This window comes from Carex rostrata, chromosome 19 (genome assembly GCF_964058835.1).
Source record: "Carex rostrata chromosome 19, lpCarRost1.2, whole genome shotgun sequence".
Lineage (NCBI taxonomy): Eukaryota > Viridiplantae > Streptophyta > Magnoliopsida > Poales > Cyperaceae > Carex > Carex rostrata.
This window is the reverse complement of record NC_135936.1, coordinates 2921942-2933863: the sequence shown is the minus strand read 5'-3', so window position 1 is coordinate 2933863 and position 11922 is coordinate 2921942. Positions and strand designations below refer to the sequence as shown.

Genomic DNA, 11922 nt, shown 5'->3' with positions numbered 1-11922 from the left:
TTCCATATTACCAGTTGCATCTACTCTATATGTTGCTCTTTACTTTGACCAAGTCAAACCCAGGGATGCTTAGACACGGGCCCACCTGACGGGGATAGCTGCGGGCAGTGCTAGGTCCAGGACTCCAGGTCATAGACTTGGATGGGATTAGTCAAATACTCACATTTTCTTCCAATTATAGAAGGAGAGCGTTAACTTTAAATTTAATTAATTCAATGGTTACATCACCATATACAGATATACTCCAGTTTGATATTGTGAGAATAGGCCTGATTAAATCTAGTGTTGTTTTAACAGCTAAGGAATAATTGGTTGCGAGTGTCCAACAAACTTTTATGGAGATTTATTGATGTCACTTTAAACAAATAAATTTTGAGCCTCAGAAGTCAGAAAATTTGATGAGACTCTGGCAGCCGGCAGGGGAAATCAGAATAAATTATGCAACTGTATAATTAACTATCCAACTTTTTTATGAACTTAAGTTGGTTTTTTTTTCACCTACATATTATTGCAATTTTTTTCTTTTCATATTATTGCACAAGAATATATAGGCGGGCCTGACTAAAAAAGACATGGCACGAGAGTGGGTGAGTAAATCTTTATTATATATAACTTGTAAATAATTAGCTATAAACTTTTGTAAATAACTTTTTTTTCTTAATCAATGAAAATGTCAATATCCACTGACCTTAAAAAAAAAAAAAACTGATCTCAGGTGATCGGTATGTAAGCCAGAATTTGGTTTTGACATGACGAACTAAAAAGGAAAGCACCTGCTGAAAAGGATAACACGAGTAGATAGAAAAATTGTTGCATTTTCTGGTTTTAGTTCTGAACATTTTTTAAAAAAGAATTCAGTTGGTTCTTTTTTTAAAGTTAGTGGCTTTAAATGCACACTAACAATTTCATTGATAAAAAAAGACTTACAACGGGTCAAATGACCCTTCTTCTTAAATCTAAACTTATTTATTTTCATGAAATCACATAAACTACTATAATCAACTAATCATATTTATCTACTCTAAAAAACATCCGATTACCTCTTTCTCCATCTCTATCTATGATCGGATCCGCTTTCGTCCGATAGTCGCAGCACTTCGACGGTCGGATTTGTCGCGCTCTGATCAAGATGGGAAGTCTCGAGCTCTGACGATACCACGCTCTCAGCTCCGATCGGCTCCGCTCAACTCGGCTCCCTTCCCTCTTTGTCATTCTCTTCTCCACTTAAGGAGATAAAGACGAGAGAGAGAAAGATATCACTATGCCGAAGAAGAAAATTAAAAATGGAACAAGTGGAATGGAAAGAGTTCCAGTTGGTTCTTAAACTTTCATTTGCACTATTTCAATCCTTGAACTTTAAAAAATAAATCAATTTAGTCCCTTTACAGAAAGGACAAAGTTGAGTCCTTTCATGAACTTTACCGACATGTGTGGATTGTCCTATATATCATGTGGATCTCTAATCTTCCAATTAGATTTGAACCAACTGCAAGAAAAAGCTAAATCATAGTACCTTTTCAAATCTAGCTCCGAAAAGAATAAAAAAATATGGTTTAGGAAAAATTTGGTGTTCTACAAGTCTGAATTGAAATGAATTGGATTCGGCGTGAATATCACCTAGATTTTATTTCTATAAATATGATGAATTATAATCTAGGTGACAAATTATCTGTGTGTCAAATAAAATAATTCACGTTAACAAAAAAAAATGATGGAAAGATTGAATTAGTCTCTTTGAAAAAGTAAAGGGATTACTTTGATTTTTTTTTTATTTTTTTTTTTATTTCAACTACCAAGTTGTTGCAAACGAAAGTTCGGGAACCAACTTAGTTTATTAAAGAAGTTTTGAGTACTACAAGTCCACAACTTAAATTTTCTCTCAGCATAGATATATTTTGGGTCTTGTTATTTATGAGTATGATTGGAAGAAAAGTGTTGCATCTGCTTAGAAAAAGCTTGGCGCATGAATATTCAATTCAAATATTGGTATTGGTACAACAGATTTTGTTTTTTTTTTAAAGTAGAATGTACAACAGAAAAATATATCAACAATTTCAGACTTGCAAACTAATGCTAAAGCTTCATAAAGAAAAATAATTTACATACTGGTCATAAAGGAAAGGAACATATATAGGGAATTATAGGCCTCTCACTGATGATAATGTGTTAATGTATCTCACATCTCTACAAAGAAATGAATGCCACTCTACTTACAAAAAGGAAATCAAACTGGCTGAGCTGGTATTACTAGGTAAAACCATTTAGAACCAATTAAGAATCTTGGATTGAGGGATCATAGTAATCGACTTCAGTTCCTATATACACATATTAGATTGGTAAGATGTACCAGTACAAGTAGCATTACAGTTTTTGAATCATAACTTGCTTTAATAAAATGCACATGACATCAGTACGATCTGTACCGGTTTGATCTTACCAGTAATGAAGAAGTACAGAGGAATTACATTATATAACATTATGAAAAAGATTAGAAGAAAAAATAGCACGTGAAAATCATCTGTTATTTCCTTCAATCACCCCTTTAATTTAAGATACTGAGCAGAATATTAGGTTTCAACTGCTCTGTTGTCTTGCTGGACAGCTTCGACTATAAACAAGAGGAAAAAAAAATGTCATATTACATAGCTTTAATTTAACTTTACTTGTAACATTGCATATCTATATACCCCAGAAACGGAGAACCAGTATAGAAAAGCTTCATAAATTTCTTCAAATTGAATTGAAAAGGCCAAAAGCACACTAGTTTCATCAGAAAAAATCGATATGAGCTGACATGAGACACAAAGCACAAAGTCTACCTACAATACCACACAGAAAACCCAGAAACAGAGAACAATATTGAGAAAATTAACATACCTTAAAATTTAATCATATCTCAATTACACCCAGCCATAAACAACTCGATTGCACTTCTCCTTGATCCATCTAAAGCTCTTTCGAAAAGACCCTTTCATCTTCCCTTCCATATCGTACACCTTGTAACCCATAACCCGTTTCTTCCTCTGCAATTCCGGGTCGCTCAAGTTCCAACCCGTTTTGAAAGAAGAAGACCCAATTGCGTTTTTTCCTTTTTTGAACTTAAACTCTTTGTTAGGAGCTCGAGTTGATGCATAGGATGCACTGTAACATCTCAGATCGTGAGAATTGTACGATTCTATCTCTGTTGTGCGATCGCTGTAAGAACTTGACCTGAACTCCTCCATGGGAAAGAGAAAATAGATTCTTTTTTATTGTGACTTCTGAGAAAGAAGAAGATGATATAAAAGCTTTCCGGTGCTTTGGGTAGAACTGTTTTCTATTTAATTTAATTTTTTGTCTTTTGTTTTCTCAAACTGGAAATGCTTTTAGCTTGGTTGCTTTTTGAAAGTGCTTCTGAAAATAGATACAAAAAATTGAACTGAAAAATACTACTTTTATAAGAAAAAAATTATTTCTACTGATTTTTCTTTTCTCACATAAACAGTAACACGGCCGAACGGACAATTTCCACATGAGATTTTAGTTTTGGACAGTTAATTTCGAGAGAAAAAAAATTAAAATAAAATTTGTGAGGTCGGTATATAGTCGGCAATTGTTTCCATTGTCAGTATATAGTCGGCAATTTTCATTTCCAGCCGTCAGATCATGTCAAAGTCATCAAATTTATTAGATTATAGTTTTAGAAATTGGAGGAGCCATAATCACCTTTACAGAAAAAAAAAATAAGATTACAGTAAAAACAAAACAAAAATTCGTACCTACTTTTTGAAAAAAAGGTGCGCTCCCCTTTAATTATCTTGGAATATTATTGTCAAAAACTGGAAGTGTATGAAATAATATTCTCTTTACACACTGGAGTCCAAATATAAAGTATTAAGGGCTTACACTTTAGAGTAATTGCATTACAAAAAAATAACATTCTTCTTTGCTATTTTAGTCAAGAATATGAAGGATGGGGCCCTCTTTAACTGCATATATACCATAGGTGGTCTCCACAAATCTGGACCACTTGTCTTTGATCAAATGGTCCAAGTCGTTGCCTGAATGTGCATACCTACAATAAATGAATTTATTATTGACCGAACCGTTTATTATTTTAATCAGTCAGCACCGATTTTAATATATTAATATTGTGGCACATTTGTAGCAAATAGTTGTACAATTTTTCTTATATCTTTATTCACATATACATCATAAACTAATAAGGATTGTATCCACTTTGATAGCGAAAAAGGTCTCTCTTTGACAACAAACATACACCGTTATTTGACTATACAATTCGTAAAGAGTGAGGATTTATCTAATTTTAAGAGAGTATGACTAGCATAATATCAGTGTCATATGACATTAATTTTCAAATTTATTAGATATACTTCAATTGACTAATTCAAATTGTTCAAACCGATTTACTCAAAATTCGTTTACATAAAGAACTAGTCTTTGGTCTTAATGGCAAAAACACATGGTCTCTATATGGGAGGTCATGTGTTTGAAACCCAGATGAGGAGAAACCTTTTGTTGTATTACAAATGTATTAAATAATAGGATGACTTGACCTCCAACTTTTACTAAAAAAAAAATTCATTTACTTACAAAAAAAATATTTTTTCGAATTAGTTTAGTATAAAGTCAAGCGGTCAAAAACTCCTACATTTGACCGTTTGACTTGATACTAAATAAATTATAAAAATTATAAATTTTGCATGTAAACGCACAACTAATGAAGTAGATCGGTTTTAACAGTTTGAATTCACCGTTTGAAGTTGTTTCGATAGATTTAAGAGTTGATGTTATGTAAGCTAAAACAACATTGATGTCATACTAGCCGGATTCATATAAACTGTCAACACTAATTGACTGGTCTAGTGTGTGAAGGGTAATTTTTTTGAGAAGTCACAAAATTTTATTTAAGTCATAGATAAGTCATTAAATTTTAGTTTGTCCTTGATAAATTATTGAGTTTCAATTTATTTTAGGAAAAATTATTTGATCATTTTTCCCTAAAAAGTGTAGCATAGCACTAATGTTCATAAAAATCATCAACATCAGCAAATAATGTCCTTATTGGTACCACATATTTGAGTATATCGTTATATGTTGTTTGGGACGAATTGGAGACAAAAAGGGTCCATCATATATAATTAGATAAAGAAATTTGGCTTGATCATAGTCAGGATAAATTATTCCAGAGACATGTAGGCTTGTATAGCCGATGTCTACCTCTATGTACATGGATGCAAACAAGAAATTGATTTGGAACTTATATTCAAACATTCTTTAATTCTCTGTAAAACTTAAAACATAAGAAAATGAGCCATATCAATAAAAGATGCTTATCTCACCACATGTTGATATCTGAATAGAGTAATGTAATTTGAATGAATTGGAATTAAGATAAATTTGTAACAAAGAATTGAATTTAATGATCAATTTATGATATCAAGAAAAGTTTGATAACCTTGGATAAAACTATCCTATAGTAGCACAACCTTATCCAACGATGGTGTAGCGGATGCCAATCCTGTTAGTCAAAATTCCTTTTTCTCTTTGGTGGTCCCAGAAAATATTAATGCTATCTTTTGATATTGTCACTTTGTCGCATATTATCAGATGCTGAAGTACTAGGGCTGAAAACGGAGCTGGATAATCCGCTTCGAATCCGATTCGTAACTGCTTAATATCCGGATTCGGATAATATTCTAATTCACTGAACAGGAACCAGATTCGGATACGGATCATAATCTGTAAACGGATCGGATATCCGAATATATCTGAAATCCTGTTCAATCTCAAATCCGCTATCTGAAAATCTCTCAAGTCTCGTATTCGCTCCCATTATATATAACCACTCTCTTTCTTTTTCTTTCCCAAGTGAGACTATTGAAAGATATTAAAGTTCCGGAGCGGAGTGCCTTGCCTATGAGTTTTGATTTGAATATGTGATATTATGGGTAAGGCTACGGTATTATGGGTTGCATAGAGAGCTAAAGTGTTACGGCTCAATATTCGAGTTTTCAAAATCTTAACGGTCGATCTGAAATTTTCATCTTGTTCTCCATATTAATATATGTTTGAAGACCAAATTTTACATTTTTTGAAAAAATTTTACTATTTTTTTTAGATAGCTAGAAAATTAAATATCTGAATGGTGCAGAATTTTTTAGATTAACTGATTTTCTACCTATCTAAAAAAATAATAAAAAAATTTCAAAAAATGTAAAACTTGATCTCCAAACACATATTAATTTGGAGATCAAGATGAACGGTTCGGAATGACCGTTAAAATTTTGAAAAGTTAAATATTGAGCCGTAGCACCATAGCCTTACCCATATTATATTTAAGGCACATGCTTCCTTTTTGACTGAAATGAAGTTCTTTTTGACTGGAGTGTCAGGATTCTCAATCTTTTTTACTCTTTCCATTTCCTCTTTTTTTTTTTTCTGATTTTGTTTTTTTTCTTTCCACTCAATTTTCTTCATTTAGTGGACCAACAGCTACCTCCAGTTATTATTATTTTTGTATACATAAACGAATCTGAACATCAATCTATATATCTCAACTTTTTTATTAATTAATATTTGTATCTTAGAAGTTAATATATATTAATTATCCGACTATTATTCGTTTTATATTCATATTCGAATCCGTATCCGTGGACTATCCGTTCAGTATCCGTATCCGTTTAAAGCAAATTTGGTTTTGAATTTTGATATCCATTTACTATCCGTATCCGTATTTGTATCCGCTCATTATCTGACGGATACGAATATAGTATCAGCATTATCCGCTCCAGTTTTCACCCCTATACAGTGCGGAATGTTCTGTTGGCATATCTTTAATATTTTTGTAATTCGTATATTTATTTCTAACAGATTTCTGGTCGTTCGACGCCAGCAAAGATTTTCGTCCCACAATATTTTTAAATCAGTTGAGTTAAAATGTTTTATTATTTTCATTCTAATTTTTAATTATGTCTCATATTTTTATTACTATTATGAAAATTTAAATAGTGATTCAAACTAATCAATATAATTTATATATTAAAAATTTATTTGGAGACCATATGATAATTACATAGTATGGTTTTAGTTGTTAGACTATGCTGTTAGTTTTTATTTTGGAGAAATAAAAAAAAATTGTTATTTTAGTCCTACTCTTATTTTTATATGTGGTTAGAGATTTAGTAGTTGTTAGATGTTGATGCTAGTTGGACTGTATGTTAACATTTCATTTTGGATATATTGTATGAACTTTATCGTTTCGTAATGAAACAGGTGGTCAATACCACTTTTGCAAGAAAAAAAAATATATATATTTGGAGACCAAATTTATAATTTTTCTTAAATTTCTTTACTATTTTTGGTACAAAATTACTGTTTTTGAATGGTCCACAACTTTTGAAAAATAATTATTTTGTACCTATCTAAATAAATTGTTAAAAGATTCTAAAAAAAATGTAAAATTTGATCTCCAAGCACATTTAATATGAAGAATTGAAGATCATGTTAAATGATTTGGATGACCTTTTGAATTTTCAATATAGAGATAAGAATGTAAGGTATGATTGGATCACAGAAAAATAATGGCATTCTTAAACCCCCACTCTTTTTAAATTGTAAGTACAAACTTTCTATTTTGGAGACAACAAAAGTTTTGGTTCTTTTTTCGTTAGCTGTTCAAGCGCACACTGCGAAGGCATATATCAAAAACAGTTTAATAGATGAAACTTTAACGCTTTACCTTGGAAGGTTATGAAAGAAAATGTTGAAAAGAAAGGTAAAAAGAATAAGAAAAATTTGGCATAACATAATCACAAGTAAATAAATACGACAAGCAATGGGACCATATCTCCACCGTTCACTGAGGTCATGGTTTTATGCGGAGTAGTTAGCCGCTCCTATTTTAATTTGATTTTATAATTATTTTTAGAAATTAAAAACAGCATTTTAAATAAATAGTATGAGCGGTGATAATTTTTCTTATCCCAACTGCTTTTTTTCTGACACCAGTAGGGAAAAAAGTGACAGAATAGGTATATAGAATTTTTTGATGATCCAACCTAGCTACTAGCTAGTACACAGAATTTGTTCCCCATCTAATTAAGCTAGGAATATAATTTGTTTCAAGTCTGACTAGGAATAGATAAATTATTTCATATCCAAACTAGGATACCGGATGTAAACCCTTGGATCCAGAGTCGGAGATAAACAATTTATGTTTTATATATTAAAAAGAGTATGGTTAAAATATGCTATTGTTTTCGTGCTCCATTCACGCCTCACATTTTTATCTTGGTTTTCAAAGTTTAAACAGACAATTCAAACTACTCAACGTGACATTCATGCTAACATATGTTTAGAGACCAAATTTTATATTTTTTTTAGAATTTTTTTACTATTTTTTTTTATTTCTAAAAAAAAAGTAAAATTTTCCAGCATATTTTAATAAGGAGATCATGTTGAGTGGTTCGGATCGTCCATTTGAACTTTGAAAACGAAGATAAGGATGTGGAGTATGGATGGCGCACAAAATCATTGAGGCATTTTAACCCTATAAAATAACTTTATTGGTTTATTAATTTTGTTTACAATAAAAAAAAATTCAAGAAGAGATAATTGTATTTGTTGTCAAGTAAATAAGAGTTGTTGACTAATATGGTATAGCAAATAACCTTCTTAGTAGATGATAATTGTATTTGTTTATCAAATTCATGATGTGCGAAATTAACTCATGGGTTGTGTTAAAAAATAAATATTATAATTTGGAAACTAAAGTGAAATTAACGATTGTTTGTTATTTTTTAAATAAGGCATATCATACTTTCTAATATCAGAAATCAGTTTCATTGCTCCCTTCTGAATATTTTTATTAGTGTAATTGTCTGTATAAATTAGATTGTTTTGCCTTGTTTTCACTTTTTCGGTTTCATCAATAATTAATAATTAGTAATTACATAGCATGTTTTTTTAGCAACACAAATTGTCAATAGTCAAGACTACACTTTGTGATGGTTTAGAGTGTGACATCTTAAAAAAATATTTTATTGTTTATATTGAGAAAGAAATCGCTGAGAATTATTTGCATATTGTAATAGATGATTTTGTTACGATGAAAAATAGACGGTTCTCACTTTTTCTAAATTAATAGCAACTCCTCCAATATTATTCCGGCTATATATGTATTTGATTTTAAACTATTTATATTAAATCTTATATTTAAGTAATACCAGTTATTTATTAAAATTGTACTTTTAACTTGACGTCTTTAATCAAATTAAAATCGTCAAGAATATTTATATGAACTTAAATTATTTATGATTAAAAAGAAATTTTGTATCAATATTTCTACTGTTCCCCTCATGATAAATTTTTGTTTTCGTCTGCTCGGATCTATTGTGAACTTTCCATCTATTGCGAAGAGACGGATGAGCTAATGTCTCAGACATAAGCCTTCGGACGTCAAAAAATCAGAATTGCAAAAAAAAAAAGAAAAATTCTTTAAGTTTCAAAACTTCAGTTGAAGTTGTTTCTAATTCTACGGTCCGTTAAATATTCACTAAAAAAATTTATTTTACAAATGGAGCGAAAGAGAGAAAAGCAACTAGTGTTTAAGACAAATGCTGAAAAACTTAGCGGTAGGGATATATAATTTTTTGTTTGAGGATATTTGTGTAATTTTTTTAATTGATGATATGAATGAAAATTTCGGGAGAATCTGCCTCTCCCAAATTATAAGAAAAATGGTCCACTAATTACATCATCACAAGTATTGATCAATTGAAGTGTTCTGTGTTTATCAGAAATAAATAAGTGTAACGTGTTTTTTTTTTTTTTTTTTTTAGTAAAGTTGGAGGTTAAGTCATCCAATTGTTTTAATATTTATAAATGATTTCTATTCAGGTTTTAAACCTACAATTTTTCACACATAAAACATTATCTTTGCCACTAGATCAAAAATTAAATCTCAAATAAGTGTTAATTTTTAAAATGTAATGATCATGTTATATTTAAGCCTGAACCAAAATTTGTAGATATTAACCTAGACAACTAATTAAAAGTGTCAATTTCAGATAATTAAGCTGACAATTCAATTAACAACTTTGTACATGTCAGTATCAAATGAGATATAAATAAATGTCGATTGTTATTTTCGGATTTCGAATTTTAAAAGTGTTTTTGGACCGAGTTTGTGAGAGCGAGTGTAAAGAGAACAATTATTTTAAGATTATATTATTTCTTTCTTTCTTCAGAAAGACAAAGATCTAATTTTCAAATTTTAATATTCACAAGGACTCAATCCATTTTATGAACCTACGATCTCTCAATTTATAATACATAATGATTCAATTTATATATAATACATAAAGTAGAGATCTAACTTATCAATTTTCATTTAATATCTATAATTCGAGTTTCGGACTCCCCACGTCCTAGCATGCATGTTAAAAAATATATAAACTTTTTATTTTATAAATATTAAATTTGAAATTAAATTAAAAAAAAAACACGTGAAAGGGATATTTTTCCTCTACTGAATTACAATTAAGCAATAATGTGTATTTTCTGGTCGAATTAACTGCAAAAACAGAAATTTCAGCAGTTGCATTTGGTTTCATTCAGAACAAAACGGTATTTAGACTAGGGCTATACAAAATTGCTCAAACTCGTAACTCGTTCATAACTCGTTCACTAATTGTTCTCTTTAACTCGCTCATTACAACTCGAATCAGTTCCAACTCTAGTTGGCTGACTCCTTTAATAAATGAGCTGAGTTTGAGCATACCCCAACTCGCTCATTAACAATTCGAGTTACACAAAATTCGTCACAATAAATCTTATGCCCTTCTAAATGACTCCTAAGTTGCTGTTTGGATTTTTTTTGTTTTGTTAGTTGCCTTATTAATTATATTTGAATTGTTTGTATTTAGATAAATTATTACTAAATCATTTGAATTGTTTTTATTTAGATAAACTTTTACGAGTATATAACTATAACTAAGAAAATTGACTAGTCAAACGAGTTATAAATGAGTTATGAGCCAACTCGAGTTGGTAATAAGCTGAATTCGAGTTGACTTTACAGCTCGTTATTGACATTCAAACTCGAGTTAACTCTCTCATTTACTAAATGAGCTGAGCACGAGTTGGAGGTAACTCGCTCAAACTCAGCTCATTTACAGCCCTAATTTAGACGGTTAGACCTGTTATTTATTTATTTATTTTTTAAAAAAAGAGAAAACTCTAGTACACTACGTACATTTTATGAGTGTTTATTAAGACTAGTTTCTAATTTTTTTGTAATAAAATATTTACTAATAAATATAGATTATAAAAAAAATGTTCGTATATATTTGTTAATTTTAGAAAATTTCAATAACATACTATAACTATTATTAAAACCAGTTTTTGATCTAATGACAAATGAAAACATTGAGGTTGTGAGTCTGAAATCTTGATGGGGAGTTCTTTATGAATAATTAAAATGAAATTGGTAAGCTAGATCTCCATCTTTATATCTCAAAAAGAAAAATATAATTATCTGATAAAATAAATATATATAAATTATACAACAAAAATTCAGCTTTCCGAAGCAGTTTTCTTATATAAATTCTTTGCTTCTCTCCTTTTTAAATTCCTCGCATGTCCATCTCATTTGACTGTATTGAAATGGGGAAGTCAAGAATTCTAGAAATGAGCAGCGTTGTCGTAAATTTCGAACTAAAACTTTAAAAACAGGTCGCATCAGGGCGTTATCGGTAGTTTGATTTTGTGGCGTTGCAATTATTAATCAGCATAATTAAACTGATATATGACTTGTTTGCTAAGGAACGAAAGGATGGAGCTGTCTGCTGTGATTGTCAAATGGCCGAAAATTCAATTGGCGATATGAGTCTTAGAAAATGCCATTTAACATTAATTCCA

At 30.3% G+C, this 11922-nt stretch overlaps 1 protein-coding gene and 1 long non-coding RNA gene across 2 annotated transcripts; both read right to left on the bottom strand.

Moving 5' to 3' along the window:
• Positions 1 to 1940: 1940 nt before the first annotated feature.
• On the bottom strand, positions 1941 to 2604 carry LOC144571387 (uncharacterized). The gene is made up of 2 exons (XR_013517503.1): positions 2181 to 2604; positions 1941 to 2146 (listed from the first exon to the last, which is right to left on the bottom strand). It is a non-coding gene; the product is annotated as an uncharacterized LOC144571387 (long non-coding RNA).
• A 211-nt stretch (positions 2605 to 2815) lies between these two features.
• LOC144571928 (uncharacterized) lies at positions 2816 to 3224 on the bottom strand. The gene is made up of 2 exons (XM_078321322.1): positions 2905 to 3224; positions 2816 to 2819 (listed from the first exon to the last, which is right to left on the bottom strand). The coding sequence occupies exons 1-2, from the start codon at positions 3222 to 3224 to the stop codon at positions 2816 to 2818; spliced, it is 324 nt and encodes a 107-aa protein (XP_078177448.1).
• Positions 3225 to 11922: the final 8698 nt, after the last annotated feature.